The sequence below is a fragment of the Nanorana parkeri genome, unplaced genomic scaffold (genome assembly GCF_000935625.1).
Source record: "Nanorana parkeri isolate BGI_ZX_2015 unplaced genomic scaffold, ASM93562v1 scaffold75, whole genome shotgun sequence".
NCBI classification, from domain to species: Eukaryota; Metazoa; Chordata; class Amphibia; order Anura; family Dicroglossidae; genus Nanorana; species Nanorana parkeri.
Window position 1 is genome coordinate 2567423 of NW_017306343.1, and position 20787 is coordinate 2588209.

General features: G+C 39.4%; 1 protein-coding gene across 1 annotated transcript in view; it reads right to left on the reverse strand.

Annotated features, from left to right (window-relative positions):
• LOC108804829 (dual oxidase 1-like) overlaps window positions 1-20787 on the reverse strand; it is an 89405-nt gene that overhangs the window by 21451 nt on the left and 47167 nt on the right. The window contains exons 18-26 of the mRNA XM_018576724.1: window positions 16719-16892; window positions 14992-15217; window positions 9924-10017; window positions 8143-8318; window positions 6164-6224; window positions 4519-4700; window positions 3153-3383; window positions 759-858; window positions 105-154 (exon numbers count right to left, since the gene is read on the reverse strand). Coding sequence (XP_018432226.1) covers window positions 105-154; window positions 759-858; window positions 3153-3383; window positions 4519-4700; window positions 6164-6224; window positions 8143-8318; window positions 9924-10017; window positions 14992-15217; window positions 16719-16892 — 1294 coding nt within the window. The remainder of the gene's footprint in view (window positions 1-104; window positions 155-758; window positions 859-3152; window positions 3384-4518; window positions 4701-6163; window positions 6225-8142; window positions 8319-9923; window positions 10018-14991; window positions 15218-16718; window positions 16893-20787) is intronic.

The window sequence follows — 20787 nt, forward strand, 5'->3', positions numbered from 1 at the left end:
CCCCCCCCATTGTATTTGGAAAACTATAAAGCTCAGAAGGCATTTATGTTTCTTAGATATTTATAAATAACTATTATTTGAATGAAATAAAAACAAAAACTTACCAGGTATTGTTTGGAAAAACCACCAATAAAATTTATTTGGAAATTCAGATCTTTAAAATATAAAAAAATGGAAAGGTAAAGAAATTAAGTCACCTGACAGATGATAAATGAGAAAGAACAAAAACAAATGGATAACATGAATTAGTTTGATACTCGCGAGTAAATTAGCAAATACAAGTCTGATAAATTTGATTATTTTTTGTTGTTGTAAATTATACATTTCTCTTTACTTCAATATGTGTATGTAACCTTGTGCAGTATCTGGAGAATTACACAGTTCATGAATGCAGAAAATTGGATTCATGAATGATATTATTTCAAATGGATTAGACAAATATGTGGATGAATATAAAATTCTGGATTTGTTGAAAAAAAAAATGTTACAAATTAATCAACAGGTTTTTTGAATACATAAAAAAGTACTTTGCTATGAAAATTAAAGGTACAATTGTTTGATTCTAATAGTTGTGACTTAAGTGATCAGGGAACCCAATTTGAATCTGTTGTTTCTTTCTGCAGCCAATAAAACTGTTTCTACTGTCTTTGAAACAATTAGTATTTATTACTATAACTGGAATAGAGAGGGAGAAGAAAGGATGGAAGGTTAAAAGCACCGTGGCACCATTTTTATATAGTTAATCAACTTGACTTTACCCATCATCTTGAAAAACTTTAGGAAATATGCAGGACAGAGTACTAAGAGGCGTGATGGAAAACATATAAATATTGACTGCATGGCCCACGCTGTGGAGCACTGTAAGACAAAGAAACATGTGTTAAACATGGTGAACTGTGTTCATTAAAACAATCACTTTTTGCTGAAGGTCTACTGAAAAAGTATATGTATAGCCAAAAACTTTATTTGTTTAAGATTTGCGTAGAGTTAGGAAGCATTAGAACCCCTGTTAAGCTTTACTGCTGTCTGCCTTCCATGCTGGACATCCATCACCCTCTCTTTTTGTACTGGTGATCACTGTCAATGAGACACAAAATGATGGGAAACCCAAAACTGTTTAGTTGCCACTAACACAAGAATTGAGGAGAAATCTTTCAATGGTAATCCCTATTCTAGTAGCAACTATCTAAAAGATATAATTTTCTACTTTTGAAGAGATTTCCTTTGATTTCCTGTCTCTTGGAAAATAAAGATTACATGAAATTTCCCCAACAGGACACAGATAACAGAAGACTCTCCCCTACTCTATCCAAAAGTTGAATCCCATTGCTGAGATACTGCTTACTTCAGCTTTGCATACGTTAGGGTACCTGCAAAACCTGCACTGCTAGTGGAACTTGGGAAACTGTACATATGAATAATCCACTCTGTTTCTACAAAAGGTATTACACTTTCATAATTATGTAGCACCTATATATGTTGCTACTGAGATCATCGATATTCTGCTTGTAAACAGTTAATTGACCTTGTACATCCTGTGAGTCAGAGACTTGTGGGAGTTGCAGTGCAGAGCAGAAGACTGGTGGTGCTGTGTGAGATCTTTCACACTGTTTCAGAAAGGAGGGGTGATTCTGGGCTGGGGTTGCTGCGCTCGCTCAGTCCAGGAGATCCCAGCCAAGAGGACAGATCTGTGTAATCCTGTCTGGAAAGATTTATGTGAGAGACAGAGCTGTGTGGCTGCCACTGACGCAGAGGGGCTCACAGGCTCTGTGGGTACTGTCAAGAAGAGACAATTCATCCCCACACAGCTACCTCCTCATGTATCACTTCCCCCTCCCCTTTTAAGATGGCCATACACTTTACAACCATCGCAAGACCTTAGTCTTGCGATGGTTGTAAAGTAATTTAAAAAACGTACGATCTGCCCATCTTGGACAGGCAGATCGTACTTGCGATCATCGCAAGCCGGCCCAGCTGAAGGGCGGGCTTCCGATGACCGCAATGCTGAACGGACAGTGTGCGCGTGCGCACACCGGCCCGTTTGGCATTTGTCTCCCGAGCATGCCGAACATGCTCCTTAGACAAAAGACGTGCGACCGTATAGTAAAAACAGTCGCACGCCTTCCATACACTTTGCGATTATCGTACGATCGCGGGATTTCCCACGATTATCGTGCGATAATGGCACAGTGTATGGGCACCTTTAGATTTAAGCCCCCAGGGGCAGGGCCCTCCTTACCATCTTGTCTTGAATTGTATTGTGTTTGTAATGTCTTCCTTATATTGTAAAGCGCTGCACAAACTGTTGGCGCTATATAAATGCTATGTAATAATAATAATAATTTCATCCGGTGTTGCTGTGCTCAGAGTTCCCGGAACGAGTGCTTCAGTGGGACCCAGTGACACTAGTACAGCGGGGATATCGCAGCCTGGATGAACAGCCGAGGCCAGTACTGTGAGTGATTCCAGGGGGCCCAGCAATTCGAGGGGAGCCTGACAGTGTTGACGGGGAAAGCTGCACAGTGCCTTTCGGTGACCGAAGACCTTCTTCAAGAGATCCCCAGATGACTTCAGCATCATCCGAGGTGTCTGCTTGAGAGAAAGGGGACGCCGTCTCTCGCTGGCGAACATCATCTCTTCTGACTGATCCTGGGAAATATGCCTAACTAACACCCATCCCCGTTTTCAGGTCTTTTTTTCCCTTTACTTTTACCTGATGATCCTGCCAGTAACTTCTAGTCCTAGTGTGACAACATTCACTCACTATACTGCATCTATGGAGGAGCAGTGTTGTCACCCTAAGCTGCTCACCTTATTCGATTTACAAACACCTCTTTTTATCTCCACTACAAGGGGGGTGTACAGTTTATAGGTGTTAACTGAGAAACCTGACCACATTGTTTCATAATTCAGTTCAGAACACAGTAAGTTAAAGGACCCAAGATGTTGGCAGAAACTGTATTTTTTCTGTACTTGTAGAAAATGTATTTAGACTTCAAAATGAATATTGATTCAGCCCCCACCTCTAAGGACTGATAAGCTGTAATATATTACATATTTGTTCTTAGGTTTACATATGTTTTGAACATATGTTATACAACACATATTTTTGCTAACTATAAATCAGGGCTTTATCACCAAAAAAAACCTACCTGTTAATATAAGCGCAGTTTTTGCAATAAGTCGATGAAAATCCACTGCAGCATCAAAGGGAATGTACTGATTCAAAAAGGTCTCTCTGAAGAAAGTGATAAGATTCCTGCACATAGTGAGCAAAATGTACGCAAACATAAAGGAGATACTTGCAGCTGACCCTCTGGATACAATGATACCTGGCAAAGTAACTTCCGCAATACCAATGTGTTGCGACTCGAAAGCATAATCTGCATATAATATATTAAAAAAAGCTTTTATTAGTTTAGAACACGAAAGAAAAGTAAAGGAATTTGTGCAATGTGCTTAATGTATTTACTTCCACACAATAAAATTATCAACACAAAGGACATTAAATTCGGGTTTGCCTACAACCATCTAAAACATCTAGCCAAGAGGTTTCTGCAGTCTACCGGATGAGTTTTATAATGCATCTTAAACAGGTAAACAAATTATTAGAAAAGTGATTAACTATTATTATTCTATTCAGAATATGTGTGTTTTTTATGGGTTTTTTTGCAAATTGTTTTTATTTAAAAATATAACAAAGCCAATAAAAGTTAGAGTGTACATTTTCAAAAGATATAACAAGTAGAGGTATACAAGATGTAAACGTTATTATGAGATCAATGAGGTATCAATGTTATCCTAATAGTATGTAAGAAAATCAGAACTTTCTTCTCGGAGGGTAACCTGCCTTAAGAATGTTAAGTCTCTGTAAAAGTAACTTATGAAGTAAAAAACATGAATTAGTAGGAAATAAATCGCATAGGGAGAATATGAGCAAAAAAGGGAGATGGGGGGAAACATTGGCTGTGGAATAGAAGAAAAAGAATAAATGCAACAGAAGTTGGGGTTTTCCATCATGACTCCCTGGGCCCTGGGTTTTTTGTCTTACAGTAAAAATGGGTTGAATTTAGGAGGGTTTCAAAAAGAAATCAATGATGCATGTTTGGATGAAGGATTCAGGACAAACATTGTCTTCAGTGATTAAATGTTCCATCTCTTTTGGTTTACACTCATTATGGGGACAGTTATCAAGCAAATTAGTGACATAATTAGCTGCATATCAAATTGCCTCTATTTCAGCAAAGTGTACAGTCCTATGCATCTGTATTCCTGGGCAGCCAAGTGCAACAGTTTGCAAAGACAGATTTATTACTGAAGATGCAACAGCTTTTCATTCTAAACAGACGCACAATAAAGAAGTGGACAAGGTCAGGCTTTATTCTGTCAAAGAGCAGCTAAGGAAGGAATTTATGATTCAAAATAAACCGTGTAATATATCTGTCTCACAAACTGATAAATCTCCCCCAAAGTATTTGCCATTGTTAATAGTGTCTCCCTTACAATTACAGTACTTACAGTAAGCTCTTTCTATAAACAGTCCAGCACAAATTCCATAGAATATCACCACACAAACAATGTGCCGGCGGTAATTCTCAATAAAACGTTTAAATGCCTGTATTTTCTGATATAATTTGCTTCTTTGGTATTTTTCTTTTTTGGCCTCTGTGTATAGGTTTTCTTCAAGCATATTTCCAGGACTTAATGAGAAAGGAAGAAATAGATTAATATCTATAAACCATATATTTTTATAGTAAAATGACTGTACAATATATTGGATATAGTATTAACCCCTTCATGACTGAGCTTGTTTTTAGTTTCTGTCCGTAAATGACTGACACACTTTTGAAATTTTTGCTGTGTGATTCTTCCACGTCAGTAATATACTTTCTTACAAAGTGCACCCACACATATTATATATTGTTTTTTAGAGGACAGATAGGGCTACATATTTATATCACATATGTGTGTCTAATGCCTCACTTAGGACAAATAAAATATAAAAAAAGAGGAAAAAACGTAAAAAAACCCCACTTTTTTCCCAGTTTTGATATGTAGTATTTTTTTACAAAATCAGCACAGCTAAAAAAAATGCAATAAATACATTCATTTATTTGTCCCTTATTTTTTATTTTTTTACACTTATTTTTTTTACACTTTTCACAATTTTTTTTAAGCTTAAAATTTTTATTTTATTTATTTAATTATATCAAGCAGTCATTGTGAATTAATCTCACTATTACTGCTTGATAAATTAATACATTTTTGGTTATTATCAGGCTGCTTCAAACTTCAGAACAGCCTATAATAAGTTAGTGACACTGATCCTGCAGCAGTTCAGGATTCAGCTGTCACTAGTTTTCTGATTGTTACAACACCATCAGAAAACTGAAACATTCTTCTTTCAGGAATAGATACATTATGTATCTTTTCCTGAAAGTGAAAAAAAAAAGCCAGTATAGCTTGAGAGAGATATCTCTCGATCTATACGAGCTGTCAGAATGCCGGGCAAACATGCCGGCTCTGCTTTGACTCTCAGACACCCGATCTTCAGGTATCGGGTGTCTGAAAAAAGGTTAACCCTTTCATTAATGGATGCCTCTATAGTGATTCTCAGCAGTTACCAGCCTTCTAGTGCAGCAAATAACTCATCACGTACAGTGTACGTGACAAGTCATTTGGTCCCTTGGGGGGTGGGGGGGTTTACTACAAGTCATCTTGTAGTAAACCCCCCCCCCCAACCAATATAAAAAAGCACAGTTAAATAAATTGAAATAAACACCTGGATTATGGCAAATTCGCTTGGGCAAGAGCACTGGACCCTCTCATTGGATCGTGGGAATGAGGATGACCCAATTCTCACAAGAAGACCCTCCTGCACAGTGTTAGAGTGATTATGAGATATGGCCTCCTCAGTGTTTCCAGGAACCCAGAAAAAGGTCCAGTGATGTCACTCTCACCTACAGGAAGCACCCAGAAACCAGGGTGCAAGAAGGGCAACGTTTACTTTTTAAATCTAATTCTGTATATGTTTTTTTTTTTTTCCATTTAGCTGTACTGTGTCAATGAGTTTTTATTGAAGAACATAACATAAACTCCCATCTACAATGGTAAACATTCTCTGTGTTGTTACAACACATAAAATATGGAACATCACACATACTGTTTTTCAATACCCGATACTCTTCTGCACATGTGATTGAAGACATCTGAACCATCCATACCTACACAGTAAAAAAAGGTTGTCAGACATTGTTTCAAAAACAAACTAAAACATTTAACATTGTATTTTAAACAGTGACACTGGGAATTTCATTAGATAACAACACTTTCTGTGTATCAAGCATCCCCACCCACCTTTAGATCCTTCACTGTAAAAAATAAATAAAATCTCCAGCAGAGTGAACCTCACAATTAAAATCCACAACAGGTATGCAGACCCAGGAACTCAAGTCAGAGATCTCACAAAAATATTTGACGAGAGTATAGCAAACTGTCAGGTTGTTTAACTCATGCATCTTCCAAAAACAAAAAATGATATCAGTTTAAGTTGGATTGGATCTCTGATTAGGTTTTTAAAAATATGCTTACTGTAAGTATATGTTTAATATTGATTTATATTCAAAAACAATAACAAATTGTTAATTTACTGAAATCCAGTGTCCTTGTTAACACATTAGTCTTATTTTATTTATTTCCAGCTATGAGATATACAGCCTGTAACGCCTGGGCTGGTCTAGTCAGGAATGGGTGAGATCTCCTCTTCAGATACTGCGCTGGATGGATAATGGGTGCACGGTTCACTTGCTACAACTGGCTACAACTGGTCAATAAGTCAGATTCACACTTCAATTACTTTAGCCACTTGCTGACCGGGGTGTTTACACCCCCTTCCTGTCCAGGCCATTTTTCAGTATGCAGCGCTGCAGTACTTTGGCTGACTTTTATTCCGTCATGCAACGTTGTACTGAAATTAAATTTATACCATTTTTTGGTGGCTGGCGGCTGCGGGGACAGCGACGGCGACGAGAGGTAAGGAGGGGGCGCACCCTCACTTGCATCATACAAGTGCCGGACCGCTTGTATGTAAATGGCCAGTGCTGGCCATTTAAAATCCAGGCGTTTTCCCGCTCGTGCACGCCAGGGGGTGCGAGCGAGTGGCCGCGGGCAGGAAAGGACGTCTAAAGACGCCCACCCGCATCCAGTAGACTCCTGTCCGGCCGTCTTTCAATGTTTGGCGGACTGGAGGCTGTTAAACGGGTTGTAAGTAAGGTACACAGTTCAATGGCAGCAAATGGTTTGTAGGCTGGATACACAGTTCAATGGCAATATTTGGTTTGTAGGCAAGATACACTGTTCAGTAGCATCCAATGGGTTGCAAACTGGAAACACAGTTCAGTGGCATCAACTGATTCAATTGAGAATACTTGCTGTTTGAGTTGAGTACTTCTCTGCTGCCACCCGGTGGCCAGAATCTGTAGAGCAGGCAGAAATGCTTTAGCAGACTGGAAGCAGCTGAATCTGTGGTGGCTGGAGGAGAGGAGCTGTGGAGCAGGGGCACTGACCAATCTCTGGTTCTTGTTTGGCGGAGGTGGTAGAGGTACTTGCCTGGCATCACACACCTTACACGAACACCAGGCAAGTGGTTCCGTCGGCTTAAGAAGAAGAAGGGGCGGAGTCCGATGATGTCATCGGATCGCCGATGGAACCCCCGGACGGCCGGGAGCTGAGTACAGGTGAGTGTGTTACACAGCCTGAGTTTCACATTCCTACCATGGCTTTCCTATATTATGCTTTAAGAAAAACATAGTGAAGGAAAAATCAGATGTTTATGGGTAGATTGTGTTCAGTGTGGTAAATTTGAAGCTGAAACAACAGGAATGTTTGGGTCACAGGAGTACATTAGTAATTGTAAAAAGAGAAGTAAAGCCACACTTTTGTTTGGACTTTACTTATTTTTTCTGTCAAAGGAGTACATTTACTAATGTACTTCTGTAACCAAATATACATTTACTAATGCTCCCTATCTGTTGACAGTGCAGAGTGACACTGCAGCCGGGAAGAATCTTGATAATATTGTCTCGATCCACCCCCCTGAGAGAGAGAGAAGAGAGAAAGAGAAGAGAGAGAGAGATATTATACCTTTAAAATTCAGTTTTGAAAAACGCAATTCCTTGTCATGATCTCTGAGCAGATAATGGAAATCTTCCCACGTCAGTTCTGTTTTGTTGTCAAATCCTGCTTCTCTGAACATACTTTCTATGACTTGCTCAGCTTGATCTTCAGAAATGCAGTCATTAGAGATTTCAATGAAAGATCTGAAATAATGAACATAATTATACAGCACAGAATGTCCCACAAAATAATTTCCATAGGCATATTAGTATCAGACTGTAGGATGTTATACAGTGTTAACCACTATTTTGGTGTCTGCTATAGAAACAGAAAGTAATTGTTGTGCTAAAATCAATGTGTAAAATAAACTGTTCCCTTCAAAGGAGACATTTAATACTTATGTCTACCACTACAGGTGTTGCCGATCTACACTTTAGTCAATAGAAACTGTCAGCTAAAAATCTTTAGATTCCTGGTCCCCCACTTTGCTTAGTAGTTCGATCCACTAACCCCTATGTTACTAAGGTGTCCGATAGTTAAATAGAGGCTGGTGAAAAGAACCACAGTCTGTAGTGGGGGACCAGGAATTTGAAAGTCTTTGAAGTCTTGGATTCTGATATTCTTCAACCTGCAGTTTTCCTTCACTATAGCTGAGATCGGCAATGCAGGCACCGGTAGAATATGTGTATTTAATGTCTTTCTAGCAGGGAACACATTTACACACTGATTTTAGTGAAAGACTCACTTAAAAGGAAACCTTTGGCAAGAAAAACACAAAGACGGCCATTGTGAATTTCTTAATTTGGTAATGCTAGTAGCCTGACTGTTGCTGACTCCTGGACTTCAATACTTTAAGGCACTAACCCAGAACAAGAATTCAGATGTGGACTTTACTTTGACTTTTCCTGTTATGCATACTTTTTCTAGATAAATGACTCTGAAAGCATTGGAGCCAGAAGGGTAGAAATGTTTGAAATGCAACAACATATTCTACTGTACTGATTGTATTGCGCAGATGTAATATGTAATTTTTAATTTGTAGATGGCAGTGTAGCCCAATGTTACCCTCTATATGCGTGCTTATCTATGTATACATATCCTTTCCTTCTACACAAGTACAACTTGATCTCAGTGCTTCAGCTAAACACATAACCAACAAGAAAAACATAAGCATTTTCAGAAGTGAGTCAACAAAGGCAGCTTCTTTGAAAAAATAAAGTGCACACCTATAATCTGTTCAATAATTATGGTTAAAATACATTGCAATGTAGCATACACCGATACATATGCAGAAATCAAAACTAAGGATAAGCAAAATTGTGAGCTTTTATTTTCCCCAAATGTCTATGAAACTAAGGAGATTCCTATGAAATGTTGCCATTTTGGAGAAATAAATTGGAGTTAGAATAGAGAGTTTTTGGGAGGAGAGAGTACAGTCAGCTTTCAATTGAAGTTCATTTTAGCTATCCTCAAACTGTTCTTGTGCCACAGTGACCCCCCACAAGCCTCATTATGTTCTTTTTTTTACAGTAAGACAATAACATTGAAATACACAAAATTAAAGTAACTGCGCATTACATTGAATTACAATGAAATACCCCTAAATAGACCCCCCAACATAAAACATACTAAATACTTATTTCAAGTAAATTTAGCCTAAGCAAATAGTGCGTGAAGCTAAGAGTTTCTGTCTCTGTATAAATTGGCCAACCGTGAAATCAGTGTAGCTGAAATCACTTCGCTCATCCCTAATCAAAACATTCTACAGGCACAAAAACACATAGACACAATCAAAAATATACATTTACTTCAGCATAGTGAAAAACTCATCCTTTGAAAGAAATCCATTGCCATCAATGTCATACATAGTGAACATCAATTTGGATTTCTCTTCAGGTGATCCTGAAATGAAATACAAAAGTAGTAAACATGCCACAAAAATAGATAAAAGTAGTCTCTGAGAGGGTTACTGGTCAAATCTGAAAAATTAGAGGAAAAGATGTGTGAAAAATTAGTGACTTTTTAATTCAAGGAAATCTGTACCGGGAAATATACAGTTTGCCATTACTGATCTATGGATCTCGTTCTGAAAATACTAATTGTCTGGGTAGCTCTGGCTTCAATATTTTCACAGAGCTGGATCAAGCATGCATATTAGAAAGCAAGAAATGTGAACTCCTAATATGCACATTTGGTCCAGGTTAGTGACCCAAAAAGTATTGAAGTCACTGGATTAGAATTCTGGCCATTGACATGAGTGGTTGGGAATTACTATTATATTTATTTTATGCGTGATTTATATAGGGGCCAACAAATTGTGCAGAGTTTTAGAATATAAAGGGAGAAAGTACAATTACAATACAATTCTGGACAAGAGGGTTAGGAGGGCCCTGCCCATGAGAGGTTACGTTCTAAAAAGAGATAGACAAGTGATGCTGCAAATATAATGTCACAGTTTCTTGCACATTGATCCGGGAACGGGTTTTGCCTTTTACCGAGCTGCTCAGTTTCCTGTCAATCCACCCTGAACCTTGGTGTTAAAAGGCTTGTGCACCTGTGCTTTAGCGTTCAAGCAACGTGCCTCCGCGCTAGTAGTCAGACCTCTCTGGTTTCTGTGGCATTGCTGTTTCTTGAGTTTACCATGTATTTTGTGTCTTTGCTTGCTCTTGTTTTTTTTGTTGTGCGGCTCCTTAGATCCTGCAACTCTGGCACACCTACGACTCTGCGACCTGTATCACTGCACATTCCTAATTCAGTCACAATATACAATATATATAAGTAGGGATGCACTGATATATCGGCCAGCGAAATATATCGGCCAAAAATGGCACTTTTGGCATAATGCCGAAAGTGCAATTTTCTGGGCCATACAGCGGTGCATCCTATTCTCTCCTCCCCACTAGGTGCTGCTCTGTGTCCCAGCAGGGAGGAGAGAAACTGTAACAGGCGGCCGAGCGCTTTGGGAGGAGAGCGCTGTGAGCGGCCGGCGTCTCTCCTCCCACATCGCTCAGCCTCCTGTCACAGATCGGGAGAGCAGTGTGGGCAGAGACAGCCAACGCTGTCACAGCAGGCTGAGCTCCTCTCACTCAGCCTCCTGTGACAGTGTGTCAGGAAGGAGACAAGTGCAAACACTCAGTGATCGGTAATCACTGAGTGTTTGTAAATAATTGAGAACATAGTATGTTGACTATATCCTCAATTATGAATGAATGGAAGTGATCTACATCACCTCCTGTTCATTCATGATTGTGGTTATAGTAAACACACAATGCCCTCATGTTATGAATGAACAAGAACACTCATAGAGGATTCCTGTTCATTTAAAACTGGGGCTGCAGAAAAAGAGTTTGAGGGCTCTGTGTCCTCAATCTCTTTTTCTATTTTAAAAGGGAAATATCAGGGGTCTGTTTAGACCCCTAAACTTTTCCCGAAATCCCTAAAAGTAAAGTAAAAAATAAAAATATTTAATAAAAAAGGGAATAAATAAATACAAAAAATTAAAAAGTAAAAAAATAAAAATAAAAATTCTAAAAAATTGGAAAAAGTTAAAATAAAAAACATTTTTGGTTTCGGTCTGACATTTTTGTTTATTTCGGTTTTGAAATTTTCATTTCGGAGCACCTCTATATATAAGACCCAGCACCGATTCCTGGTGCTCCAGTGCCCAAGCCGTGACAGGTAATAACTGTGTGGGGATAAGTTGATGGAGAAAGTAGACGGTTAGTTTTAAAGAAGAGTGATAGATTCCATCTTTCTGTACTATTTTTCTTTACATAATAAAATAAACAGGCATAATGATTGGCCTGAAATATTTTGTTTATTTTGTTATTTGAGAACAATTGCCTTTTCCTAGTTTGAATGCAGTAAATTTGGAAAACATAAGAAAGATATTCATCAAGTCTAATTACTAGCATATTATAAGCAAACATTGAAACTAGCTGATTACTCAATGGAAGTTGTAGAAAATTGTCTATTCTACAACAGAGTAAACCAGCCAAGTTATTATACTTATGTTTTTATAGCCATTATATATGATGTTATGTCACCCACTACACCCAATATCACAACATTTGGCATTTGGATATGATTTATTCATAGTATTCTCTAGTCAACCACTGGCACAATTTAGTAGCAGTATTTAAAAAACAAAACAGTATTCGTTTGTGGCACTCATTAGGAACCCATGTATGGGCATAACTACCGGTCATGGGGCTCCTCAGCAAAATGCTGGTGCCTACATCAACCAAATGTAACAGGAGAGTTGTCAGCAAAGTCAGTACACTAACAGGGACCAGTGTTGTTGAAAGAAGGTACCAGGGAAGAGAGGATAGCAGGGCAGGGAATAAAGTTGTATCCTTCATTTTTAAATACCTGTAATCAAGCTCTACTCAGTAGCTCCCCATTCTTTTTTAGTATTAACTGACCTTTTAGGAGTTAAAGATCTCAGCACCTTGGTGTCAATTCTAAGCCCTAAAACATGCTTCTTTAAACACTGTTTTTTTGGCAATAAAACTGATTAGGTTTTTAGGAGACACACTGGGATTTTTTACAGCCTCAGGAAGACTGTTTTAGCCATACATGATTTTAGAGTGCTCGCTGAGTTGACTTCAGAAGCTCTTGTCAGCTCTTCTAGACTCGAGATTTCACAAGGGATCAAGGTCACTGCCAACAGCAACTTTTCCATGAATAAGTGTACTTTGAAACAAAGTGCACGTAACCTCTCTGCTTCTTTCCCCTGACCTATCCCTACCTAGGTCCCATATGAGGCTGTAATGCACAGGCGGAGCCAGGACAGTAAAGATGTTTGGCACTGGCCAAGCAAACAATGGAGTTGGTGGTAAGTATCAAGGTACAGTAAGTATGCATTTGTATAGAAGGATAGTGGGCTTTCTTAAGTTACACCAAGGGAAGGGAGTGAAAAGGAAAAGTGCACTTTATCCTAACATGCAATTATCCTTTAATAATACAGTACTAGATCTGCATTTTCTTCACATGCACACAGATTTGTTTATGATCAATTTGCCTCAACACCCTACCTAAGGGGGCCCCATCCCATGCCTATGCCCCATAACAATCACATGGGCTGCTATGGCTATAGTTATATAGTTGATGCAATTAAATCATTTTATCTTTATAGTATATTTTAAGTAAAAAACTGAGACATAGTGGGGATACGGTCACTGTTTTTCCTCTGAAAATGCCAATTCCTTGGTCTTTTGCTGTCTCACAGGCATCAGTTCTTGATAAGAAAAAAAGCACACCGATCAGCAAATCAGATCCCTCACAGGGACCTAGCAGAACAGAAAAAGAAAAAAAAAACTCTCCTTCCGCTCCCGGCCGCCAAGGAGAGAAACACTGCTATGTCTTTTTTTTCTTTATTCTGACACGAGCGATGTCAGAATATAAAAAAAATTAAAAAAGAAATGTTCCCATTGAAATGCATTGGTACATTACTATTGGCTAATCCTTCAGCAGCTTCGTGAATAGACCCCTATGGTTCGTGCGGGAGTGGAGGTGTGCCAGGTTCCCTAATACCATTGCAGTCTCTTTACCTAGTCTATCCTAGTTAGCTGGAGGATGTTAGATTTTTGGTCTTTGGTTTATTCAGACTATATCTAATAAACAGATTTAGCCTTGTAGCTATTTTAACACTCACATGGCTTTTCATAAAAGGGTGAAGAGTTTGGAGAAGGCAGGAGAAGTGATCAATCAAGTACAACATAGCTGAACTGAAACGTGAGCTGAATTGGAGAATTTTTCCAAATCCTCTCTTTTGGCCTAGATTGTTCACTTCTCCTGCCTTCTCCAAATGCTTCACCTTTTTGTGAATAGCCCTGGCACATTCTAGTCAATGCAAAATAACTTTATTTTGTTTAAGCTGACTCATGTCTTAGAATGTTCTAAAACGGTATAGTGAACCTTCACTTTATCCAACTCTACTCTGTGTATTTAACCATGCTATATTAAATCTCTTTGTAGCCTCCTAACTTAAGTTGGAGATGACTGTTTGCTGGACTCGACAATAACAATGGCATGGTGTAAGCTACGTACTTTATACATGTACTATGTAGGGCTTATTTAAACCTAAATAATTCACAGTAGTGTCAGGGTACCAGGGGTCTTACCACTCCTCTGGGTTGCCATGTGCGGCAGAGGGCGCGGGTTCTCCTTCCTGGCGGGGCCTCTCGCGCCAGGGTTGCAGGGGCGCATTTGCGCAATGCGCGGTGGACAGGCTGCACGTGTGTGCATAGTGTGCCTGCGCCCATTACTGGTGTCAGGTGTGGGCCTTGCTGGGGGAGGTTTAAAGCACACACCCTCTGCCTTTCTCTTGCCATTGGCTCCTGGAATGGAGAAGCTTCCTGGTTGCCTCGGCGACTAGGGGGTGGTCTTAGTTCCCCACTGGGTATAAAAGCCCAGTCAGAGCCCTGGCTCATTGCTGAGTTATTCTGCCTATATGTTGCATCACCTAGCCTCCTGTGTTTGCTGCTGCTGCTATTTCCTAACCCCTTGTCTGACTTCCTGTTGCTGACTCTTTGGCCTGCCTTCCCGTACTTGAACCCAGCTGCCTGCCTCGACCCGGACCGGACTTTGACTTCGCCTTTGGATTGCCCCTTTGTACCTCGCCTTCGGACTACGGCCTGTTCCTGCCAGTGGCTTCCGCTTCCCGGCCCAGGCCGACGACTACCTCCTGACAAGTATAGATTACTACCCTTGTCTCATATGATTCTAATTATAAGCCAAAATCAAATAAAAAAATCTTTGAAAACACCACATAACTATAAAACCAAAAAGTATACACTCATTTTCTTATAATACAAGAACTGTCATTCCTGTCTGCCTATATGTCAACTGTAAATATCAGTGACATAAACTTACCTTTCATTAAAATGATCAGTATGTTTAGGAACTCTCTGAATGATAAATATCCATTGCCATCTTCATCCGCAAGAGAGAACATGGAATCCACAAATGTGGAGTGAGGCTTTAGTCCCAGTGATTCTGCAAACTCTGTCCTGCTTAGTTCACATTTGAGAGCCACTCTCACCTTTAAAGTGCTTTCAGCTTTGAGATGTTCAATGCCTGACTGATCAATGTCAAGAACCTGCATAATAAATAGAAAGTAGAGTCATGACATAAGGTACCAAGCAAGATATGGGTATTCAATATTAAAAGGAAACAGTCTTGAGTCTTGGGCTTATGTAAGGATATAGATATTCATTTTTATATTTTTAAATGTGTGCAAACTTTTTTTAGCTTACTTTATCTGAGGCCAATTCTTGAGCTCGGAGTCAAAAGCTAAGATGCCCTCTGAAGTCTCAACGTTAATGTCCTGTCAGCTTTCCAGTCTCAAGCTGATAACACTATCACCCAGAGCATGTATAACATATCAGAGCCCCATAAATAATTACATCATACTCCATATTTTCCCTCTCTCTTTGCTCTTCACTTTTTAGTGTAACTCCATTGGAGTACTAAGTACAAGAGAGAAGGCTGCCACTTAGGAAATGAACACAAATTAGCTTTGCAATGCAAAGTTGAAAGGACACAACGGTAAGCATAGGTTTAAATGACAATTTAGTAAGTAAATGACCACCCACTAGGTGTTTGAAACATTGCAAAACATTTACTGAATTAGGTCCCTGTTTGTGCCATTTTTTCCAACAGGGTCTCGCCGACGGGAAGGTATTAACCACCAGTGGGTGGAGTTTTCAATTGCAGGCCTCCTATGTAATACTGGAATTTACCCAGAAGTTTTTCACCTGTATTGGAGAGGTGTATATGCTTTTTGTACTGTCGTACTCGGGGATTGCACTTGGTGATGCGAACACCGATGAAGGGTGTTGTGGCAAAGAAAATGTCTTTATAAGCAAGGGGACAGGAGCATTTATGAACACAGTTATGCTCTATTTTCAAATGTTGCATCATGTGAATGTGTGCAAATCATTCACAGATCATATTCTACCATTTGTGGCTGTATGTCTGCAAGTGGCATGCCACTTCTGGTTTTGCAAATGTCTATGACCATTCTGCGAATGTCTGTCTGTTTTCGCAAGATTTATCTGTTATCTTTATCTGTATTTATCTGCATTTATCTGTTACATAATTAAGAAGTGAAATTGACCACTTTTAAACAGATGCAATTATCTGAAAATGACTTCATACTCTTCTAAAAGCTAGTTTTAGGCAAATTGCATCAAGTTGGAAAATCACACTTTCGTATAATCCAACAAAACAATGGGTGCAAAGTAAAATTGCACATTTATTAACTGAAATGCAACATTATGATAAATATTTTTATTTACATGACAGATTAGTAATCTGGCAGATTAACAGATGCAATGGCTGCCACATTATTGATAAATGTCCCGCACAATAATTTATGTCGTTCAGACAAGATACTGTTAAGTGTTTTTTGATGTTCATTTGGTTAGCATATTTACATTTACATTTCTACGTATTGCTGTAACAATTTAAGCAGTTACATAGCAACGCAGACGTTAATTGAACATTGCATAAAATCTTAACAGTTACATACAAGTGAGTATCATGTACATGCATGTCTATTAGAGATAGGTAATGAAGGTGGCTGATGTAAACATTACTTGAGAAAAGGAGTGTCTGAAGAAGGTTTCCAGGATCTGACTTCTTTGTTTTTTAGTAACAGCTTCCTTTAGCAGAATGTTCTCATTTATTTTTTGTTTATTAAGTGTAAATCCATTTTCTTGCAGTTGATTGATAAAACCTATGCATTCTTCCTCACTGTAGAAGTGCAACACCTACAACAAAATGTATATGTTAAATGCAATGGACCTCATGCAACAAAATGGACCTAATGTTCTAAAAAATGAACTGTCCTTTTTGCCCAATGCAACCAAATTATTCCTAGTCTATTTTCAGTGGAGCATGGGAGAATGAAAGCAAGAATCTGATCCATCAATACAGGCAACAGGAACTGTGCTTCCAACAAATTTCTACACCATGCTCATAATTTGCTTATACGTTAATTTATTATTTATTAAAGTTTTAACAACACAACCTATTCCTGAATTGCTGTAATTTATGTAAAAACGCAAAGGCTAACAAATGAAGGAAAGTGGGCTTAATTTACTAAAGGAAAAGAGCATGTTCACTTTGTAAAGTGTCTGTTCCGTTAATCTAATGAATGAGATGAAGCTGTACTGGCTTCAATCATCCAATTACTTTTGAAAAACTCTTATTCTTTCTTTATTTTGCTGACACACGATTGGGTATTCAACATGAACACTGCTTCACCTTATTTACTAAGCTAAGTGAGAATTCACTTTGCAAAGGAAAAAATTACGTTAAGTGAACACCCTTTACACCTTTAGTAAATAAACCCCAATGAGTGACAAAAGTGCTCAGCATACAAAATAATAAAAACATTCCTTCAAGAACCCAAAATAGTATTGAACAGAGTTTTGAAACGTAAAAAATGGGTGGACTTACTTACATGAATTAAATGAAAAGAACATGGGTTCTTTTAAAACTTACTATTATTTGTACACTAATATGTAAACATAGGAACTTCACAAAAAAATGGATATCTGAAGCAAGCACGGGTTTATATCAGTTCACTTCCTCTGTCTAATGCTCTGTGCAGTAAAAGTGTGAGCTCAGAAAAGGCCAGTGTGGCAGTTTCCAACAGGGCATCAAGGACCATGAACTTTGAATAGTCTAACCGGTTTGTTTAAAACAGTTTAAAGCCAAACTCACTAACACACTTGGTGATCTCAATGTCCTTTGGCATTGCCCATATCTACTCTTACCCATGAATATAACTTTCCCCCCATTTAGATCACCGAACTGAGATTTCATCCCCAAAACGCTCTGCTAATACCCAACAACTCCTTTCTTTCTTACACTTCACTGATCGCATGTTTATAAGGTTATTCACATTTATATTACCAAATGTCATCTTTGTTGCTGTTGCCATTTTCAACATTTAAGTTTTATATGTACTCCTTTATATGACGGTATTTTTTGACCGCATGACCGTGCACTACTAGAGAATAACTGTGGATGCTCTAACAACCTATTTTGTTTTCCAACTATTTGTACACTGTGCATCGTTGACACCTGCCTATTGTACTGTACTTACTTTACAATAAAAAATTAACATGCAAAAAAACAAAACAGTTTAACAGTAAACTCAAAATAACAGTGTAGAAAGCACTGTTGGCAAGCATCACCAAAACGTGTAGTACAAAATTCAGCAGTCTAACAACAGGACATAGCGCTGCAATTTTAAATGACTTAATAAAACAAGAAACCAGACCTGCAAATAGTGCACAAATTATCTTATTTTTTTTAACATATGCTAGATAAATGCCATGCATGATCACATTGGCTGCTGTGAGTTACAGATTTGGTCACATACTGAGTATTTAGCAGCGGAAAGATGGGTGGCGGCCAGAAACAATAATGGTATAGGCTAAAATACAATCCCAATTCCAAAAAAGTTGGGATGCTTTGTAAAATCTACATAAAAACAGAATACAATGATTTGCAAATCTCATAAACCAATATTTTATTTACAATAGAAAATAGAAAACATCTAATGTTTAAAATGAGAAAATGTACCATTTTAAGAAAAAAATAAGTTAATTTTGAAATTTATGGCAGCAACACATGTCAATAAAGTTGGGACAGGTCAACAAAAAACTGGCAAAGTAAGTGGTACTAACAAGGGAGGGCTGGAAGAACAATTGTTGATTATTCTAGCGTTAGTGACCGAATAATCGGGATTTTATTAAAGACAGGAGGCGAATATTTTGCATATCTCTCTTTACTGATTCCTCATAACAGCAAAGAAACATAACAGAAACAGAAATAACCAATAGCAGCACACAGCATATTATATAAGTCCGCCCACACCAAGATCCCTCCTCTTTCTTTGAAACAGTCCCCATGAACAAAACAGGTTGAAAAAATACAAGTCAAACTGGAACCACGGCAAAACCGAACTGGAGAATAACCATCCGGAACACCAGGAATGTCATAGAGCACAGCAAATCGGTAAACTGAAACAAGAGAAACAGCGAAAACGTAACAGCAAAAGTGTCCAGCGCCCGCCTGTAGCCAAATCTGTGCAATATGCGCCCAACCCCACAGGCTGGCATCCAAGTCCAGTACGAAGTCTGGCTAAGTGCCAAAAAAATCGCCGTCCCATGCCACCACGTGAGCCCGACACGGACATCGCCTGTCATCGGAACCAATAGATCGTAAGAGGGCTCAGTAATGAAGAGGCCCCGGAAAAAATAGCCTGAATGGAAGAGGAGAGAAGACCCACAATCCTGGCCAGAGAGCGCAGGGAGACATGAGTCAGATGAAGCGCCTTCCGGAGATCCGAGTCGATCTCGAAGCCAAGAAACTGCACATGATGGGAAGGAATGACAGAGGATCTCGGGAAATTGATGATGAAAACCAAATCCTACAACCAGCGAATCACCCAAGAGGTTTGAGCATGCAGACTGTCCGGGTTGACATTTAAAATAAGTATATTGTCCAGATAGACGATAGAGCGGAGTCTGTGGGAGCGGAAAAAGGTGATCATGCCAAACTACTGAGCACCAAGGGGCTGAGCTCAAACAGAAGGGAAAAAGCAGGTGAACAGCCAAAGATGGAAGAGCCAACGAAAACGGAGGAAGCGCCTGAGTTAGGGTGTATAACCAGTCCCGGTCCAAGAACAGGTCCCTGCAAAGATGGATGCCTGCCATCTCGAAAAGACGATAAACGACGTGGTCGTTCAAAACCTGGAGGTTTATACCAGGCGAAATTCCCCAGGTTTTATTCGTACAAGAAAGATGTTTGAAGCGCCAGCAGAGGGAAAAAGGGGGGCGAGCCAGCTGGCTACAGGAGGACCTGTAAGGGAAGAAGTTAGGTAAGAAGGACTCACCTTCAGCCGATCATCCTCTGTCGCTGATATGGTAGTCTCGGCCATGAGAGTATCTGCTGGCGGAAGGAAAGGGTAACTCTGGGTGGAGGCATAAGAGCCAGCAGTTTGCTGAGCTCTGCAATGAAGGGCTCACTAAAGAGTTTGCCATCTGCTTTAGTGCCCAACTCTTTTTCTGCCATATCTGACAGGTAGACAACATGCGAAGCAGTGTAGCGCTGCGTCGATCGGCAGATAGTGCCATGTTTGGATTGCCCATCAGGCAGATAGAGCGTTGAATCCAATCCAGGTTTAAAACGAGGATCCAGAGAAGTGCCTTGTGTCAAGGCCTCGTCCGCAAGGACAAAGATCTGCGGCATGGGTCCAGGTACATCAAGCAGTTTATGCTACATAGTTTTTAAGCCTTGTTTCCAAACCCTGTCTGGGGTCAAGACCCTTCCTATTAATATAGGTGACCATAAGCTGGTCAAATTCAGGTGTGGCTGAGACTTATACAGGATGGAGGGTCGAGTGCATTCCGCCTGAAGGCGTTTACGGACCCCATTGTCTAAGGGCTCACGTAGCCAGACCTGTAGGTATCTGGCAATATGGTTTGGAAGGGTCCATTCCGATGACCTGGGATGGTGAATGAATCTGGGATCAAAAAGTGCTTCCCCAGTAGGGTCAAGCACCGAATCGGCATCCACCAGGTCCGAACACTGCTGGGTAAGGGCAAGTGTAACACTGCGGGGCTCACCCGCGTCACTACCCAATGGCAA